Here is a 21,014-nt window from a genome sequence, read left to right on the forward strand (position 1 = left end):
GAGGTTCAGAGAAGTCCCATATCTATAAGGTGGTATGAAGAAGGTTCAGTCTGTGGCAGTGTAACTCCAGAGCCAGTGCCTTCAACCACTGGCTGATGTCTGCATGTGTCAAAGTGGTCAGAGAAATAGCTGTTTACTGATTTGCTGTCTTGAGGAGATTGGTTGAAGTCTCTGAATCCAGAGGGTTTGGTTCAGACTAGGTTCTCAAACCCTAACAAAGAAATTAGCTGCTATAACAAAAAAAATCAACCAGGTGACATTAAAAAAAGAAAGAAAGAACAGTGATTTGTTTCCCACAGTTTTAGAGACTGGAAATCCAAGATCAAGGGGCCAGCAAATTCAGTGTCCAGTGAGGGCCTGCTTCCTGGCTCACAGATAAGCTTCCGTCCAGTAGAAGTGATCAGGGAGTTTATAAGGGCACTAATTCCATCGGTGAGGACTCTCCCCTCAGGGCCCAGTCACCTCCAGAGGGCCCTGCCTCCTCACGCTGTCACCTTGGGGATCAGGATTTCAGCATGTGAATCCTGGCTGAGGGCACCGGAGCATTCAAGCTCAGCAGAGTCCGTGTCAGCAATCCTCTCCTGGCCTCTCCCCTACCCCTGGCGGCCATGGTCTGCTCTCAGTCTCTGTAGATCCTCCTTTCTGGGCTTCTCATAGGACGGGATGGCCTCTTTGGTCGGGCTTTCTCAATAAGCACAGTGTCTTCCGGGGTCTTCCTGCTGTCGTCATATCAGTGCCTCCTTCTTTTCTATGGCAGAACAATATCCTTGTTTGTAGAACCCAATTTGCTGGTCCATTCGCCATCAGCAGATGTCTGAGTTTCCGCTCTTTGGCTGTTGTGGACACTGCTGCCACGGGCATCATGCTCAGGTTTCCTGTTTCCGTTTTTACCTGGTTGGTTTGTTTCCAGCTCCTCCGGTGTGGCTCAGGAAGCCTCTCATTTGGGTACAGCCATCTGTGTGATAGCAGATTACAGCAGTGGACTTGTTTGAGTCTCACATCATGATCGTGCTTTCCGGGTATGTTCCCATGCCTTGTGTTTTTCTTGTAGACCTGTCCGTCATGTGGAATTACATTTGTTCCCAAATCTGAAGCTGGTGCGGAAGGAGCAGCTGTGCAAAATGGCTGTCAAGACGAGCCAAAGACCAGCACCAAGGTAACAAGCTCATGCCTGTTGTTCCTGTCAATTCCTCCCCAGTACCTCTCCTAAAGTGATATTCCTGTCTTGTCAACTTCTCAATTCTGAGAATAATTCCTCTTGGGTAATAGCATTCCAGACCTTCTGGTTTTGAGGGTTTTGAGTAACATCAAGAACAGGATGATGGGGCTGGGATGTTCTCAGGGCTGGAGCAAGTGCTTTGCGTGCACAAGTCCCGGGTTCCACCCCAAGCAATATAAAGAACAGAATAGAGCAGAGCTAACCATGTGAAGTAGAGTAACTCCGTGCTGAACCAGATGGGACTCCCTTCAGGGCAGCGAGAGTGTGGGAACACGCAGGCCAGTGTGGTGGGAGGTTGGTGGCTTGGAAGGCCTACTCAACTTCTGGTAGAATACAGATGTGCAAAGGGAAGAAGAGCCTCTGCCAGATGAAGAGCCCACCCAAGAGAAGCTCAGAGGCAGGGTGAGCAGCAGGGAGCTGTGGAAGAACCTTGTCAGGACTGGAGTAGAAAGTAGGTAAATCCCAAAGCTCAGAGGTTTGGGAAGCCTTCTAAAGGCCACTCCCCTAGGAGGTCCTATCTGTCATCCTGCACGCTCCATCATCTACCAAAGGACTTGTGAACACGTCAGTTGCCTCTCTCAGCCACAGAAGCTCCCAAATATAAGTCTTGTTTGTCCAGCTTCTCCTAAGCCCCAGCCCCACAATCCTGGGACTCCTTTCCCTGTACCCATCCTTCATCTCCTCGGAGGCCCCCCAGTCCTTCCACACAGCCTCCTGGATCCCCATTTCTTGGTGAGCAGAATCCCTGAATCTTGGTTCTTGCCTTGGCTTTACAGCTGTCCTCACAGTCTTAGCCTCTGCTCTCTGAACACCTGAACATGCCCTTTGACAGATGTGGGGGGGGGGGAGCAAGGTGGCAGAACGTTGTGTGGGGTGGCAGCAGATTTGCCAGGCACCCAGTGAGGTGCAGGGCTGCAGCTAGCCAAGGGCCAGGTGAGGTGAGCATGCACCCTGGCACCACTTCACCAAGTGCACTCGCTTGTTCCCTCTGTCTTGAGGCAGGCTGCCGGAGGACCGAATTCGAAAGCCCAGAATGGACTTCTGAGCCCTCCCCAAGAGGAGAAGCTCACCAATAGCCAGACCTCCCTGTGCGAGATCCTTCAGGAGAAGGGCAGGTGGGCGGGCGTGAGCCTCGACCAGTCAGCCCTCCTCCCACTGAGGTTCAAGAACATCCGTGAGAAGACAGATGCGCATTTTGTGGACGTTATCAAAGAAGACAGGTGAGAAAGCGTGGCCACCACCCAGGGGGTAGGGTTTTACAGGAGAGGTCGCTCCCTTGTTCTGAGTTGCCCCGTCCGTGCATTTCTCTTCCTTCATCAGTATATTGCTTTGTTTTTATTCTGAAGTAATTTGAAACATAAAAAGTTATACAAATGCCGTTTAGAATTCCATATGCTCTGCCTTAGCATTTTGTGTTAGTTTTGCGGTCCTCCCTCTCCCTACTCTGAAATGTACTCTTCTCCAAAGCATTTGACAGTACGCTGGATGCATTGTGTCCTTTACTCTTTTAGATTGCGTCTCCCAGAATGAGGATGCTGTAGTATACTGTCGAGTTGACAAGGGCAGGGAATTCAGCACGGTGTGACATTCCATCTAGCCTGAAACCCCGGTTCCAGTTCGTCTTTGGCCGCCCTGTTGCCTCCAGTCCAGGATCACGTGTTGTGTCACTTAGTTGTCAGGCCTCTTTGCTCCTAAAATTTGGGGTGCTTTCTTAGCCATGCCTTGTTTTTCATGATGTGACAGTTTTAAAAACAAAACATTCCTGAAATTGGGCTTGTGAGGTATTTCCTTATGGTTAGGTTCATGTTCTGTGTGCCTGGCCAGAGAGCACAGAGGTGGCACCGTCCTTCCAAGGCTCGCATGCAGAGGCCCATGCGGCCCACTGATTCCTCGTTGGTGATGTTCTTTTTGTGTGTGAGTGGTACTGGAGGTTGAATCCAGGGGGGTGTTAACCACTGAGTCACATCCCCAGCCCTTTCTTAAAATATTTTTATTAGTTATTGATGGACCTTTGTTTATTTATATGTGATGCTGAGAATCAAACCCAGTGCCTCTACCACTGAGCCACAACCTCAGCCCTCCCCAGCCCTTTTTGTTCTTTATTTAGAGACAGGGTCTCGCTGAGTTGCTTAGGGCCTCACTAAGTTGCTGAGGCTGACTTTGAACTCGTAATCCTCCTGCCTCAGCCTCCCATGCTGCTGGATTATTGGCGTGTCCCACCACTCCTGGCATGATATTCCTTTTGATCAATCCCACAAGGTGTAGCCAGTTTCTCCAATTTGTGGTTATCATTTTCTCCCTATGATTAATAAGCAATCTGTGGAAAGATACTTTAGTGTCTATTATTCCTATTCCTTATCAGACTTCCCTAGATTTAACATTCATTGAGTCTTGACTGAAACTGTCTTCACTGTGATGTTTCAGTATGGTGGTTTCCGACCTCAGCACTTCCAGCACATTTACCATTTGGTGCTCAGCATCTGCTATAAAGAATGGCCCTCCATTTGCTACCCATCCATCTATTTTTTACTTTTTATTTTTTACAGTACTAGGAAATGAACTCAGGGGCTAGATCCCTAATCAGCTACATCCCCAGCTCTTTTTGTGTTTTATTTTGGAGATATTATCTTGCTAAGACTGGCCTCAAACTTGCTATCTTCCTAAATCACTGGGATAACAGGCATGCACCACCATACCACTGGCCTCAAACTTGCTATCTTCCTAAATCACTGGGATAACAGGCATCCATCCATTGTTAGCCTAAACTCATGCACTCCTGTTTTATTTCATGGACTATAATCCATCTTGGCACTTTTTATGTTGGGATGCCCGATCTGACCAACTAGCGCTCCCTTTGGACCGGTGCCTGGGTCCTTTTGACTCCACCCCTTCATTTGTATGGGGCAGTCACGTTCTAGCAGAGCAGGGTATTCCAAGCCCATTTTCTGCCTCCCCCCGCCCCAGCTCAGGAGCACTGACTCCTTTGAATGAGGAATAGTTTTTACATATATTAGCATTAGTGTCTAATTTAATGTTATAGTCCAGGGACATACTCTGTGATTTCAGTCCTTTTACATTGGTCAGGACATGTTTTATGTCCCCACATGTGATCTGATGGGTGAACTATCATTGCACTCAAAAAGAATGTGAGCTCTGTACTCATGGGATGCTGTGACCCACAGATGTCAGTTAAGTCCTGGTAGTCAGTACAGTGGTTTAGATCATCTGTTTCTTTATTCATTTTCTATTATTCTGTTTTTTTTCTTTTATTGGTGCATTATGGTTGTACATAATACTCAAGTTCATTTTGGCATAATCATACATGCCTGGAGTTTAGTTTATTCCATTTCAGTCCCTGGTGCCCGCCCCCTTACATTCTATCAGTTGTTTAGAGAAATCTATTAAAATTCTAACTGTGGTCTGGGGTTGTAGCTCAGTGGTAGCCACACCCCAGACCACAGTTTAGTGGTTATTCTAGGAATAACAGATATACTTCCTTAAGTGTCTGTGTGATCTTTGTAGAATTACTATTGTATCACTTCATTTTAAATGAAGAAATCTCACAGTGTTATAGGTTCCCATTCTCTCCTTTCTCTCGCTGTAGTTATCACAGGTATCGGTCACACCTGCATTCATCATAACCCTCACCTTGACCCAGCCTCGTGCCCTCAAGCTGCTTTCTCCTGACTGCTTTCCTATTGAGTGCACCCATGTTTTCCTGTCTTCTTCTATGCCTAAAATTTTGGATTGTGTTGTGGACTTTGTGTGTAAAACTTAAGAAACCTGATTTTTGTTAATATTACTCTGAAGATTATCTATTTTTTGTTTCAGCAGTCAGTTAACTTATCTGAATTCAAACTTTAACTACCATCTAGCTGTTCTTTTAGCTGTAAGTGGGCTGCTTGTAGTCTGTCATGCCTCTTCATGACCTACAAGGATCAGCCAGAGATTTGAGCAACTTACATGCAGAATTTGGGGATCTCTTTCCCTAATTCTCTCCCTTCTGATATTAATAACTTCATCTTTGTGGTCTCCCCAAAATTCATTTTCCTTTTTTTTAAGCCAGTAAGACTGGTGATTTTTCTGAGTTTACGCTACCCTACATATGGTGCTGACTAATGTCTGTCTTCAGGCCACACACACAAACACACAACACACACACACACACACACACACCCCAGACATTTACCTGGTATTGTTCCTTTGTTTCAGGAATAACACCCCTCTATTCTGGACCTGCCCCTGGTCCCTCTCTTGTGCTTATCAGCAGTTGTTTTTTGGTGTTGTTGTTGTTGTTGCTGTTGTTGTTTTGTTTTGTTTTTGTCACAGACACAATGCCTTTATTTGTTTTTATGTAGTGCTGAGGATTGAACTCAATGCCTCATACATGCAAGGCAAGTGCTCTACCACTGTGCCCCAGCCCCAGCCCCTGTTTTTGTATTTTTTTCCCAGAGCTGTAGTTGTCTATGAGGGGATTAGTCCAAAATGAGCTACACCCATCCCCAGAGGTGGAGCTTCCCGAATTGATTTAGAAGGAGCAGTACAGCTTACCACAGGGTCATTTCTGCCCCTCAGGGGTCAAAATGTGGCCACCACGCACCCTCCTTACAGCTGCTCTGCTGTCCCTGTCTGTGCTTCCTGACTGGAAGGAAGGAGAGAGAAGCCCACATCAGGGGACAGAGGCTCTCTTCTGAGTCTAAGAAAGGCCCAGGTCATTGAACACTCACAGAAGAGAGGTCCCCTCTGCATCAGGGGAAGGGAGGCTTGCACAGCAGGGCCTCCCAGGTGCCAAGCACATGCCAGGCACTCCTGTGTCCCGCCTGATGTTATGCTAGTGGTTACTGTACGAGGCAGGCTGCTCTCCACAGCTATATTTGCCTTCTGATATCATGTTAACGTTCCCTTTAATTTGTAGTAATTTTCTGCAGTTTAAAAAGGATCTTACTATTTGCTAGCAATTCATAAAAAAATTGAAAGAATCATGTAAAGCATATTTGATTTCTCTGCTATTAAAATCATTGAGCTTTATCATCTTTCAGGTTTAACACACAATCTGCATATGTGACAATAGCACCAAAATTACACTAACTATCAACACCATTTTGTGCTAACAACCTGTTAGCTCTCATAGTCATAATTACTGTCAGTACTCTGGGTGACAGGACAGCTGGTTCTGAATTATATTTTCATTTGAAGCCTCCAAATCAATACAAGTACTCTCAGTACAGGGATCTGCTGGCTCTTCAGAAAAGATCTTTTCACAAGACAAAGAAACCTGTCTTTGTATCTTGTAATCTGGGATATTAGGAATATATGTTCAAAAGCAAGGTACTAATGATGTGTATTATGATTGTGGCCATGGTCACTCTTTAATGGACGTGAAATGGAACATGTGATTATATGTAGGAACACAAAGGACTTCCCAGAGATAAGTTTTAAAGGGGATAGCAGAGCAACACCTATTGCACAGTGGCTCTCAGATGCAGTGTTTGTGATGTGCTCTATGAGTGGTGTTTTCATAGTTGATTGTGATCTGATAGGATGATTGTGCCAGATGTTGATCAATTCCATTTGTTATGTCTTCTAGCCTGATGAAGGATTATTTTTTCAAGCCACCCATTAACCAGTTCAGCCTCAACTTCCTGGATGCGGAGCTGGAGCGCTGCTACAGGACCAGCTATCAGGAGGAGGTGCGCTCTTCATCTCTCCACAGAGCCCGTTGTTCTTGTGGGCAGCTCACCATCCATTCTTGCTTTAGTGAGTGGCAGGAAAATGAAGGCTGGTGTTAATTTCCTGCAGTCTATAAACCCTAAATTGCAGATGTGTGTTAATTTATCTTTGCAAGGGAGAAAAACTTCAACCTTTCTATGGTCCTGTATCTTAAAGACCAAGCTTCATGGTTGCTAGACCCTCTCCTTTGCAGTTTGTGCCTCATGGTGCCTGCCCTGGGCACGCCTGCTCTGGGGTCATGAGCCACACTCCTCTCCCCAGAACTCTGTTTCTTTCTTCCCTGGAGGTGGGCCCAGGAGCTCACAAAGCCTTTTCCTCTTGACACAAAATATGCTCACATCCCTCCTACCCTGGCACTGCCTTAGCCTCTGTTGTCCTCGAATGCTCAGCACACATGTCATTTCTTTAAAAAAACCTTCCCTCACCTTAAACTGGATTTTACTTCCCCTTTATTCTTTTATTTATGTGTATTCCATGTTGGAATTATGATCAGATGCCTCCTCCCTGACAATTCCCTCATTACCCACACTCAGCACAACCCGCCCCACCTCCCCACACACACCTGATTGCTAATAGGGTCCTTGAATAAATGCAAGAATCTGGAGCCTGGTTGGGGTTCTGACAACATGTCCTTGAATTTTTTCTTTTGGGCCAGAACCTGACCTCCCCCAGCATTCAAGTCAAAAGTGCACACTGGCCCAATCCTAGGACCAAAAGGGCTTTTCATTCAAAGTCCATACACTCATTCTGCAAATCTTTATGTCCAGGCACTGGCCCAGACTCCTGAGAAACCATGGGAGCCAGAGAGAGCCAGTTTGTGCCTCATGGGTTTGGAGGCAATACCTTCTATCAGCCTCCAAGGGACAGTGGCTATCAGTTAACATCCCATGCACAGGGTCTGCAGGGCACCCATGAGCTGATCACTTGGTAGCCTGTGAGGCAAAACAGGATCCAGTTTACTCTTCACAAATAGCCCTGTATGGAAACTTGTGAATATTCCTATTTTACCAAAGAGACAGCTAAGGCTGAGAAAGCCTAAGCAGAGGCCCACAATATCACAGGGAGGGTGGACACCTCAAAGCCAGCATCTCAGCCACACCCCATTCTGTGCTGTGGTGACCCCAGATGGAAGGCACATTTATCAGCCATTTCTCTAGGCAATAAACATTTATTGAGCATCCGCTCTGCCTGGTTTGGTTCGTGGTGCTAGAGCATATTGATGCCTGGTAAGAGAGCAGTAATTAGAAATAACAATGCAGAGCCATGGGCCCAGTCGTGCCCTGCAAGGAGACGGTGAGGCAGCCGCCCCAGAGGGAGGCCCAAAGGGAGGAGACTCCGAAGCCCACTCCAGTAGGAAGACCAGGAACTAGCCAGATGAAGGATGAGGGAACATTCCAGAGGGAGGGACCAGCCCCTACAAACCTTAGATAGAAAAGAGCCTGGTGTAGCCAAGGAGTTTCAGGTGCCTCCAAAGGGAGGGCACCTGATGGGCAGGGTCCAGATGATGACTGCCCATGCAATGAGCATTATGCTGAAGGCCAAAGTGGTCACTTGGCCCCATCAGATTGTGTGTCATGAAGATCCTGGGTCATGGAAGGTGATGGAGCTGGGCAAGATGGGTGGGAAGCTGTCACTGAACACAAGGCCTGTCTGAGACCTGCCTTGAGACAGGGTAGAGAGGAGAGAGACACAGGAACAACTGTCTTCCAAACCACAATGGTGTTGGGGAGCTGGCTGTACCCAGTACTCCACATGGATGTTCTCTGTAAGCATCCCCACCACCCATGAGGTGTAGGCACCCATTGTATCCCTGCTTTCAGAAAGGAGACCTGGGCATGGGCAGGTTGGGTAACAGGGACAAGCTGTCACAGCAAGTAGTGGTGAAGGGTTGTGAACACCTAAAGCAAGGAGAGTGGGGCCTTTACCCCCAGGCCCCACACGTGGGGAAGTCAGAAACCTCAGCACTGAGGTGGGAAGAAAGGTCCCCCACACTGTGACTATCCTGCAAGAGCCTCACAGCAGACCCTGAGCCCCTACTGCCCAACCTGGGCCAACTGCAGCAAGCCGTGGCCATTCCCTGGAGCTAGGTAGAGCCCCAGAGAGAACAAAGTCAGGGTAGGCAGCCTCACCCCAGAGACTGGGGGTCTTTTGAGGGCACTTCAGAAATCAAGACCTACTCGCAGAGCCTCTGAGTTTCCTGGAGGGACTTTAGAACCTAGCCCTGCCCTCAGGTTGCTCTTCCCATTCCAAGCCTGGTATCACAGCCAGCCCACAGCCTCAGCCCCAAGCGCTGAACTCCCCTTCTCCAGGCTTGCCCATCTTGGGGTCCTGGGCTGAGGCTGAGGCTCTAGAGCCAGTTTGTCCTAGAGTAATACACAATAGACCTCTGCCTTCCATGGGCTTCAGCCCCTTCTGCCTGGCGCCCTGCTCAGAGTTGCAGCACCCAGTAGAAAGCAACTTTGGTGGTTGGCTGCTCCCTTTCTTCCTACTGTAGCCCCGGCCTTCAGGTTCATCTGGAGAGGGTTACAGGTACACTGGGGAGCCAGCTTGCCTGGTTGAAGCCTGGTTCCTTGTTTGCTGTGTGTCCTTGGAGAGGCAGCCTAGCTCGGCTCCCCATCTGCACAGAGATCAGTAGTATTTCCTTCTCTGTGGCTGTTATGAGCACTGATCAAGATCAGGCCCCTACAGGGCCCACAGTGGGGCTGGAGTAGTCCTCCCATGGACGGTTAGTGCCATTGCTGTTCCTGCCTTCTTAATGTCCTCACAGCACATGCATGTCTCTGTTTTACTTCACACACTCTCCTGCACTTCCTGTCCCCATCCTTTCCCACCACCAGGCTGAGTTACTTGCAGGGATCATTTCATGGCTACAACTGCACCCAGTGCCCAGCCGGGCAGTGCAGGCTCCCAGGGAAGAAGAGGTGCTGCTGGCAGGCACCCCTGTTCAATAGGCAGGAGCTTTCTTCAGCTGCCACCTAAATCCCCGCCTGTTTTCTGTCATGGAGCCACCCTTCCCACCCTCAAACCTGAGGCCCAGCCATTTGCTGGCAGCTTCCAACTCTTGCTTTCATCCAACTGTCCTTACACATGTGGACTCATTAACTCTGCCAGGCAGCATCTCATCTCCCTGACTCAATGTATAATATGTCTGTGAGAGCATGTGGCTTGTTATCAGTCACTGTGTGACCTTAGGAAAGTTCTTAACTTCTCTGTGCCTTAGTTTTCTTATCATTAAGTGGGTCAGTAGCAAAGAGATGTCCCACTTAAAGCTCTTGCCACCTCATGCCTGGTTTGCACTAGGCAGGCTCTCAGTAAACATGAGTGTTTTCCCCTTTGAGTTAGACTCTGTGGCCATCTGTGGCCACATGGACTCACCCCAGTCCCCTCCTGCTCTAAACAGGTCATAAAGAATTCTCCTGTGAAGACTTTTGCCAGTGCTACCTTCAGCTCCCTCCTGGATGTGTTTCTGTCCACAACAGTGTTCCTAATCCTCTCGGTCACCTGCTTCCTCAAGTATGGGGCTGCTGCCACGCCTCCTCCACCTGCCGCTCTGGCCGTCTTCAGTGGGGCCCTGCTGCTGGAGGTGCTGTCCCTTGTGGTCTCCATCAGGTAACCACTGCAGGGCAGTTCTCTAGCCTTTAGCTCCCTCTTCTGGCTCCATGGTTTATGGCGGAACAGGCTGACTGCAGCACAGTGGGTCGGGGTCCTAAGCCAGCTGACCCTCCAAACTTGCTTCTGGGGACTGCCGTTTTTCCCTCCTCTCCCTGTGCCCCCACCCCACTGCACAGCCACCTCCTCGCAGGCGCTGGCACTCCACACGTGTGGGAGCTGCTTAGTGGAGAGGGCTGGTGCCTTCTGCAGCCCCAGCTGCCACCAGCTCATCCCTGGATCTCCTAAATCAGAGAAGTGGGAAGAAACGAGATGGGGCAGGGTCATCAAAGATGACATAGTATGCAATGTGCAGTCCTATTATATGAAATGTCCAGAATAGGGAAACCAGTGGAGACAGAAAGGTTCCCAAATCTCTACTCAGTGGATCGGGAGCAAATGATAGGTGACAGCTGATGGGCAAGTGCCTCTTCTAAATAGGAAAGCCAGAGTGTGAACCCTTTGAAATCACAGACATCAGTCTGCACAAGCTTGGATTTTATATGACACCAAAAGCACACGCAACAAGAAAAAAATAGATAAATTGGAACTTATCAAAATTTAAAACTTTCGTGCTACAAAGAACACCATGGAGGAAGTGAAAGAACTCAGGGAGCAGGAGAAATATTTGCAGGTCACCTGAGTGACTCATATCTAATACCTAGAAACTGTAGTATGTGTTCATACGGCTCAGTAATGAAAAGGTGCATTTCCAAAAGACAAAAAGGGTTTGAGTTGCCTTTCCAGGAAGCTGGCCCAGAGGACCAGCCCAGAGTTTGGGCAGCTCCGCCATTCTGACCAGGTGCAATGCACAGGGCATCCTGCTTAGGCACACGCCGATGGCACCACAGGCCTGCCTGCTGGGCACCTTGACAGCAGGTCCTTGCCCCGCACCCCCATACCCAGCCCCATCACACTCAACAGCACAGCCTCTCGGCAGGGGCAAGCCCACTAGGAGCTAGGGGTAAAATGGATATGGGAGAAAGCCTGACCGTGGTTTTCTGCTAATCTTAGCAATATCCCAATGTGGAAAAAAATAGTTCAGATTTGGTCCTGAGACTTCTACATACTAATCTTTTCTCTTTCAAGTGGGCAGGCTGGGATCCTTGCCTCCTTCTGTCTGGCTACCTAGGACCTCCTACCCCCACCCCAAGTCTTTGCTAGGACTGCAGAGGCCACACCCTCCTCCCTAGAGTGTCTTCACTGTCTCCAAAATTCCCTTCCAAGAACAAGCCCATGGTGCACAGCAAGGACCCTTCCTGACTGTACCCCCACCCCCACCCCCCCCCACCCCCCGGCCTCTGCTGCCATCTCAGCTCCTCCTCTCACTCCCAGAGAAGCTGCTTGCAGTCAAACCCTGCCCAGGGTCTGCTTCTGCCAAACCCAGACCAAGTCAGTTTTTGGCCCCTAGTTTGTTTGTTTTTCCTTTAAAAAAATCAATTTTATTGTGATAATTCACATATAATAAACTCATTCATTCAGGTGTAGAATTCAGTGGTTTTTAGTAAATTTACAGTTGTACAAACATGTAATTTTAGAACATTTCCATCACCCCAAAAGAAACCCTATAGCAGTCACTCACCACCCCCTCTACCCCAAAGCTTCTCTCTAACAGGGTTCTGTGGCTCTTGGCCTCTCTGAATTTAGCATTGTCCCCATGACTTAACTGTATTTAACCATGCAGCCATTGCTCCCTGTCCTGTAGGCCCTGCTCCTCTGAGACACAAAGGGCTGCAGGTGACTGGGCAATCCCTGAGCGACTAGAGAGTAAGGCGCTGATATGCCCCTACAAGAGCTTTGAATTGCTAGAATTCAGTGTGCTAGCAGCTATCAAAGCCCAAGAGAGGGTGGACCTCAAATGGCTTCCCCTGGCCCCTCTAAGGGCCATTTTTAGGATCCTAGATCCCAAAGAACCTGTACTGTAGAGTATGTAGGCACCCCAGGGAGCCAGTTCTGCAGCTTCCTCAGTGAGTGGCCTGGATTGTTACCTGCCTCACCCAAAAGCCTTCCCATATCTCTACTCAGGGTCTCCTTCCTCCAGTTCACCACCAGGCGAGGGTGATACCAGCTGGTCTTGTCCTTGGAACTCTGTGGTTTCAAAGACCATCAGGAAGGGCCTCCAGTGTCATCTCCTAGGAACAACTCAGCTCCCTCTATCCTCCTTCAGGACCTCTGGGTTCTACCTGTGAGCATATTTATTTGTGGTATTCTTGGAGATAATCCAGGACCTCTGTTATCCTTTAGCTATCAGGAAGCCAGAGCTTCCAAGACATGAAAAGGTCCAGAATATGCCTGAGTCCATGTGGGAGATGGCTGGAGAGTCACTAGTTCCTGGCCATGGCTGAGCTCAGCCAAAGCAGCTGACACACTACAGGAGTTCAGGACCGAAGGCTCCAACCACAGGCATGTGGAAAGGCACATATTATTGTCCAGCGGTAGCTCCTGACCTCTCCAGAGCCAAAGGCAGTGGGCCTGTCCTCAGCTCTCTGGAAGCAGGCTTAAAAGGAGGTCTGGTCTCCCCAGAATGTCTGTGAGTCTCTGTCCCAATTGGACCCCCGTACCCTTTCCTTTGCCTCTCACCCACCCCTACCCAGAGAGCCCATCACTCAGCCAAGGCCAGTTTATCCCCTCACCTGACATTGCAGCCCACACTCCACTTCCCCCCGTATAGAAAGTATTTTGTTAATATCACACTCCTGAGATGTACCACACTCAGAAACACAATTGCACAAGGAAGCAGTGGAATGCCTTCACTGCAGTGTGAAGGAGAAACAGAAAGGAAGTCACTTGCGATGGAGCCCTCAGTGCTTTCCCCTCAGGCATGCCAGGGTGCTGCTAACTGGGGAGTAATAGAGCAGTCTACCATTTGCCCTCATGCCCATAATCCCTGCTGCACATGTGACAGTTGGAAACAGACTGTGGGTGTGGAGTTGGGGCCACACACCAGGAGCTGAGGTAGGGGTGTGGGGTTGGGGGCCACACACTATGAGCTGGGTTTGGTCTGAAATGCTGAGTGACCTTTGATGTCCCAAGCAAAATGAAGGACAATTTTCACTTGGTTTGCAGAGGAATTGCATTCTCAGAGATTTGCAGGTTAATATCACCCAGAACTTCCTATTTGTGCATGGAATATAATCAGGTCCCAGGCTGCAACATTTACACCATCAAGGGTATCTGAGGGCATGTGGCAGTTGTGCAGCAGGCAAGGCAGAACCTCCTCTTTGGTTCTCTCCCATGGGTGGCAGGGCATCTCCATCCCTGGCTGTACTCACTGGAGGCCAGTAGCAGCCCTCCACCATTGTGGCAACCAGGAAGGCCCCCAGAACCCCTAGGACCACCCCCATTCTGGATCTTCTGCCCATAGGTGGGCCAGGTGGCAGTGACAGTGCCCACTATAGCCCTCCTTAGGCCTGTAGCTATTCTTACATGCTTCCTTGGGCCCACAGAGGTGCAAGCTTGGCTTCTGACAAGCACATTTTACCCAAATGCAACAGTTGACCTTAAAGTCTGGGATGATGAGCTAAGCAAGGCCAGTTCACTTGCCTTTTACCAAGCGTGAGGGAGGTGGGCAGCAGTAGCATAGGACAGTAAAGGGCAGTGCGGGCTGGGCCCCTGCCAGGCTGACCCACTGGGCCCTCTGATCCTGCTTCCTCACCCCTCCCTGTCCCAGGATGGTGTTCTTCCTGGAGGATGTCATGGCATGCACAAAGCACCTGCTGGAGTGGATTGCTGGCTGGCTCCCTCGCCACTGCATCGGGGCTGTCCTGGTGTCCCTGCCTGCCCTTGCTGTCTACTCACACATCACCTCTGAATTTGAGACAAATATACACGTAAGTAATGGCTAGTAATGTGATTTCCATACCCTGCAAGCTCGCTGACCTTCCGTGATCCCTCAACCTGATTACTTGGGACAGTCACTTAAATATCGGCCCTTAAAGAGGTGTGTTCTGCCACTGCCTGAGCACCTTTTGAAACAGAGCATGCTGGAGAGATTCCCCAATGGGCTCACATCCTCTCCAGCTTTACTCGTGTCAAATTAATTACAAATAGTCCCCACTTACCATAGTTCAGCTCATGATTTTTGATTTCGGAATGGTGTGAAGGCATACCCATATGATCATTCTGATTTTTACTTGCAGTGCAATAGTCAGTAAATCAATGGAAGATGGTCAGCACTTGCTTATCAAACAGGCTTGGAATTGGCTGACTTTGCCTGGCTGAAGGTTCATGGGGCAGTCTGAGCTGTGACATCTTGTAGGTTAGGTGGACTGAATGCATTTTGACTTAACAGTAATTTCCACATGTGAGTCTCATTGGGACTTAGCCTTATTGGAGGTTGAGGAGCATTTGTATTTTTATTATGCTTTACAAAGAAGTGTCTGTCCAACCTTCCAAACGAGGTAAGATAATGTGTGAATCTATAGAACCGGCACAAGTAACTTATGTATGTCTGGATCAGCTGTCCCTGATCAAAAAAGGAGCTTTTGGGTTAAACTCAAAGGGCAAGCTAATATTGTTGGGGAAGATTATGTTTTTGGTTCATGTCAGTGTAACGTGAGCTTCCAGGGCAGGCTGATTGCATTTGGTGCTTTAACACCAAATGACACTTCAGTAAGCTTTGAGCAGGGGCCTGAGGAAGTGTTTGGAAGGTAACTGACCCCATAGTGCTGCCCAGCGGGAGCACTTTCCTTTCTACCATAAAGATGTGTGCCATTTTCACACACCTGGAGGAGAGTCTCTGTGCCAACAAAAACTTGGAACCTAAGCACTGGGTCACAGGTCCAAAGAGGTGTGATCTGTCCTTTAAACCACTGGCTCACCAAAAGTAAGCGCTCTTGCACACAAATAGGCCATCAGCAGTATCAGGGATGCATTGTTGAACAGCTGTGGGCCGGTGGCAGGCTGGCTGTATTGTACGGCCTGGGTGGGACATGAGCGCAACATGGCTGTCCTAACACTGGCTTCTCTTACAGTTCACTGTGTCCACCAGCTCGGCAGTGCTGGTGGCCGTTGTGCACTACTGTAACTTCTGCCAGCTCAGCTCCTGGATGAGGTCCTCCCTTGCTACCATCGTGGGGGCTGGGCCACTGCTCCTGCTCTACATCTCCCTGTGTCCAGACAGGTATGCAATGGTGTCCTCAGCTGTGACCACCTGCCTGATGTCTCTTAGGCTGTGCTTTCACTGTAGTGCTGATGCCCCTCTGCATGGTGGATGTTTTCCACCAAGACCCAGAGTAGCTTCCAACCCATATAGTATCCAAAGAGTAGCGGCAAGGTGCCCTAAGGTAATGTATGAAAGAAAGAACAGTTTATAACAGCGTGCTGCCGGTTGAGCATCAAGATCCAAAGTTCAAAATTCTGAAAAATCTCAAAACTTTTGAGCACCAACTTCATGCCAGAAGTCTGGTAGTTTGATGCACACCAACTATTCATGCACAAAATTATTTAAGATGTTATATGAAATTACCCTCAGTCTATACAACATGTATGTGGAACATGAACAGATTTCCTGTTTAGACTTGGTTCTCATCCCAAAGACACCTTACTATATGTGTGCAAATATTCCAAAATCTGAAATTCTTCTGGCCCCGAGCATTTTGGTAAAGGATACTCAATCAGTGTGTGTTTGGATGTAGATATTCTTGGGTGACTGCCCCATGTAGATAGAATGCAGTGGTAGTGTCTGAACGTACTTGCAGTGAATAAGTTGGAATCTAAGAAAGTCAGACCCAAAGCCATCTCAAAGGAGATGATCAGGACAGTGAAAAAGCAGAGGTCCAGGTGGTGCAGAAATGAAGAGGAAGCAGAATTAACCTGCTCTGAAATAGAGTACACATTCCAAGATAGGTGACAGACTTTGAAGCCTGAGAAATGAAGATGTAGGGTGATTAGAAGGTCACCATGGTTCCTTGTTATAATGTGAGACACAGGAACAACCTCCAGTCACTGCATATGTCTTTGGTCTTGAAGTCCAGCCATGGGCTGAGGAGGATATTAAGTTTCTGCACTCAAGATGACCTTCACTGCTGGGTGCTGAGAAGTAGGGAGCATGGTGTGGACAGAGGCAGGAGTCCTGTGGTGACCTCTGCAGACAGGACCAGTTCTGATGTGCCAGGTTTCTGTTTTCGCGACTAAAAGGCTCAGGGTCACTCCAGTTGAACTAGGCTGACTGGACTGCACAAAATAACCACACAAGAGACACAAATACCTTTTTCTCTGGGGTCACTGTGACGGCTTCTCTGACCTTAAGGGTCCGCAGGAAGAGAGAGAGCAAGAGCACGCGCTGACCCCTTTTATTGAGGAGAAGCTATTCAAATGAGGCAAGGAGTCAGGTTTCAGGGGACTGAGTCTATCTTCATGATGTCCACTGTCAGCAGGTTGACTGACACCTGGGTAGGCCACACCCAAGGACACAGTAAGAGAAGGGGACACACACAAGGCACTTCCAGGGAAGATTCTATCCTAAACAGGGCAAGGGGTTATATTACAAAGGAACAGGTGAGCATAGCTCCACCCATGGGGCTGTAGCAAGACACACCCACGCAGGAGACACCAATCCTCAAACCCAAGAAGGGTGGGGAAAGCTCTGCCATATTTCTGTGACTGAGCACCTCAGCACCCAGCCAGGGAGTGTGACTCAGTCACATGTAAGGTTGGTCTCCCACACTGATGGGGCTGCAAAAATTGAGAAGTATATCCAAGGGTCACCAGAGGGACATTTAAATTACACTGTGCAAGCAGGGGCCAGTGAGGCCCCTCTCTTTGGTGGGTTCTACTGGTTGAATGATGTTTGGGTCTCAGTTTATGAAAACAAGTCTCAAATTGCCTGTTGCACATCTGCAACTGGTTTTGTGGCTTTTACCTTTTGTCAACCAAATATGTACTTTGAAACAATAATACCTCAGTGGGATGCACACAGTGAAGTATTTTATTTTAAAAAATCAATGATCTCTTAAACTAATAAGCTTATTTGTATAACAAACCTCTGCTAAATATTAGACTTCTTCTGTAACTTCTCTTAAAAATGTTTCACTATTAGCATGTATCAAAGAACCATCTGGACATAATCTCAGAGGGTTTAAGAAGCAGGTTATTTAGAAGTGCATGAGCCACTTCATTGTGCTTGGCAAGATATCTAAGCATCCCAGTTCCCCAGTTTCTTAAACTATTATATCCACCACCAGAGAGACCCCACATTTCAAGGTGCCCATCTAGGAGTGGCATATCTGTCGCTGAGGACCACTACTTTAGTCAGTATAAAAGCACACAGTAGGTGGATAGGAATATAGCTCAGTTGGTAGAATGCTTGCCTCACATGCACAAGGCCCTGGGTTTAATCCCCAGCATCTCTCACACACACACACACACATAAAGCGCACAATGGGCCACTTCATCCCAGTATTGTCAAATGTCATATTAGTAGCACACTTTTTGGTATTAACCAAGCAGTGGCCAAAAATGCACAGATTAAATGTCTTTCCTCAATTTACTTAATAGTAATGTTATGAAAGATATTCAAAGTAAGATCAAATAGGGACTTTAAAGTTGAATTGCCTTTTGGTATTTGAAAGGAACTGTAATAAATAGTTAAATTACTTAAAGCAAAGTAAAGCCCGCTTTTACCTTCCTGAAGACATGGTCCATGACAGGCTCTGCACCAAAAGCTAGAAATTTGGCCACCAACTTTTAACCTAAGAGCTGTCACAGAGGCCTCATTGCCATTCATGGTAACATTTAGTCACAGCTGTGGGACTTTTCCCCAGGGGTCCAGGAAGACAATGTGGTAGGGATCACCACATTGCCTTCCTGCCCAGAATCCAGGTGGCAGGTCCTAGATAAGGCTTCGGGGGCTGGAAGGTGAAACACCCCGACCCAGGATGCCTCTGCCCAGAAGATCCTCTGAGCCCTGAGCCCTGCTCAGCCCCTTGTCATTGCCAGGCCTTGCCAGGATGGGGAGCAGGGGAGCAGGTGGGTAGGGAAACAAAAACATAAACTTTCACTGAAGAGGAGGGGCTTCAGAGAGCCAAAGCTCTCCAGCTTCAGGGGACATAGGAGTACAGGAAGGGGCCGTCCCTGGGAGAATAGCCATTCCTTTAGTCCATATCCCACACTGGAAAGTTGCTTCAGCTCTTCTTAGGTGACTTTCTGTAATGCTTTTTGCTTTCTTAACAGTATTTTTCTGCATTTTAATTACAGTTCCATAGTAATTTCACCCCTGGATGCAGCACAGAATTTCAGGTAAGCTTTTAATGTGATGTCTATACCTGGACAAATGAAAGTGACTGTCTCATTACTGCTGATTTCAGAGCTTCCTGAAAGCAGTCATGCCACAAATAAAATAAACAGCATATGCATTCTTTAAAAATAAAGTAAAAATAAGTACTTGTTTAAATATTATATCATAGTTATATGTCTTATTGAAAAAGTAGAAAGACTTTTTTGAGACAGGGTCTCTTTATGTCACCCCAACTGGCCTTGAATTCCTGGGTTCAAGTGATCTTCCTGCTTCAATCTCCAGAGTGCTAAAATAATATTCAGACATGTATTAAAATTTGTTTAATTTTATGTAAGTCTTTACAGAGGAAATTTCACAAGTCAAGGAAAAATAGTTATTTTTCCCCTAAAACAATGTTAGGCCTTGCTTGCTTTACTATAAACATCAAAATAAATTCTATATAAATTGAAAAGTCAAAAATAAAAAGCCTATATAGGGCTGGGGTTTTGGCTCAGCAGTGGAGCACTTGCCTTGTGTGTGCAAGGCCCTGGGTTCGATCCTCAGCACCACATGAAAATAAATAAATAAAAGGTATTGTGTCCAACTACAACATATATATATACGCGTATATAAAATCTAGAAAAAAACAAAATTAGTTTTCAAGCCTCTAAGACAGAGATAATTTTCTAGACTTATTAATAATAAATAGGATCACATGGGCTAGGATTGTGGCTCAGTGGTAGAGTGCTTGCCTAGCACATTTGAGGCCCTGGGTTCAATCCCCAGCATCACATAAAAATAAACAAAATAAAACTATTGTGTCCAACTAAAAAATAAATATTTTTTAAAAATTAAAAATAAATACATAAATAGGATTACAAAGACCAAATGACAAATAAGAAAGAGAAAGAAAAAGTAAACAGAAAAATATTTGTGGAACTATTATATAAAGAGCTAATTAAGGCCTACACAGATAAAAGACAGAACAACAGAAAGTTCATTAAAGAGGAAATGTGAGCAGAAGATAAATACGGATACATTGTCAGTATTGTCAATACTGAAGCCATCTCACATTTATTTTTTTTATTTTTTTTTTAAATATTTTTTTTAGAGAGAGAGAATTTTTTTTAATATTTATTTTTTAGTTTTGGGCGAACACAACATCTTTGTTTGTATGTGGTGCTGAGGATCGAACCCGGGCCTCATGCATGCCAGGCGAGCACGCTACTGCTTGAGCCACATCCCCAGCACCCCCATCTTACATTTAAATACCTGAACAATTCTCTTTGGTCTTTTAAATTAGACTTTTGAAAAGTTGTAAATGAATATCCAGAGTAGGTGATGTTCACTTAATCGTCACCATAACCTGATATGTTAGGTGACTTTGTTTCTGTCCCTGAAGCTGAAGCTCAGAGAAGTTGAGGAACCTGCCCTGCCCACAGTCACACAGTTAGTCATAGGCTCCCTCATTCCTAGGGTATGGCCTTTCTACCATGCCTCATTACTTCTCAGAATGTTACAGCAGTTTCTAGAAGTAATTTGACAATTTTTTTTTTTTTTTTTTATATCCGGGATTGAATTCAGGGGCACTTGACCACTGAGCCACATCCCCAACCCTATTTTGTATTTTGTTAGAGACAGGGTCTCACTGAGTTGCTTAGCACCTCACTTTTGCTAAGGCTGCCTTTGAACTCAGGATCCTCCTGCCTCAGCCTCCCGAACCACTGGGATTACAGGCGTGCGCCACTGTGCCTGGCAACAGTCTTTTTAAAAAGTCTTTAAGGGCTGGGGTTGTGGCTCAGCAGTAGTACGCTTGCCTAGTATGCGTGAGGCACTGGGTTCTATTCTCAGCACCACATACAAATAAATAAAAATAAAGGTCTGTCAACAACTAAAAAAATTTTTTAAAAAAAGTCTTTTAAATGTTTATAGGCCTTAACCTAGCAGTTCTTTCTTGCCTATTTGCTGAGGAAAGAATTCATCGTAGGATAAAGGCTGTATGCCCCCAAATATTAATCACAATGATGGTTAATATTGAAAATTATCAGCAACTTCAGTTCTCAGTACAAAAGAATTAAATTATGATACACCCAAATAGTACAACTGTTAAAATACAGCCAATATGGGAAATGTGTATGATATTTATTATGTGAAATTGTGTATGTACTATAACTATTGCTAGGTATTATATTTTACTATATT

The 21,014-nt window shown here is 46.9% G+C and overlaps 1 protein-coding gene across 2 annotated transcripts in view; it reads left to right on the forward strand.

The window, feature by feature from the left end:
- Adcy9 (adenylate cyclase 9) overlaps nt 1–21,014 on the forward strand; it is a 115,758-nt gene that overhangs the window by 86,547 nt on the left and 8,197 nt on the right. For both annotated transcript variants that reach the window (XM_076839765.2, XM_076839766.2), the window contains exons 4-10: nt 1,052–1,156; nt 2,222–2,439; nt 6,807–6,909; nt 10,350–10,558; nt 14,268–14,427; nt 15,571–15,719; nt 18,794–18,835. In XM_076839765.2, the coding sequence (XP_076695880.1) occupies nt 1,052–1,156; nt 2,222–2,439; nt 6,807–6,909; nt 10,350–10,558; nt 14,268–14,427; nt 15,571–15,719; nt 18,794–18,835 (986 nt within the window). The remainder of the gene's footprint in view (nt 1–1,051; nt 1,157–2,221; nt 2,440–6,806; nt 6,910–10,349; nt 10,559–14,267; nt 14,428–15,570; nt 15,720–18,793; nt 18,836–21,014) is intronic.

This window comes from Callospermophilus lateralis, chromosome 19 (assembly GCF_048772815.1).
Source record: "Callospermophilus lateralis isolate mCalLat2 chromosome 19, mCalLat2.hap1, whole genome shotgun sequence".
In the NCBI taxonomy this organism is placed as follows: Eukaryota; Metazoa; Chordata; class Mammalia; order Rodentia; family Sciuridae; genus Callospermophilus; species Callospermophilus lateralis.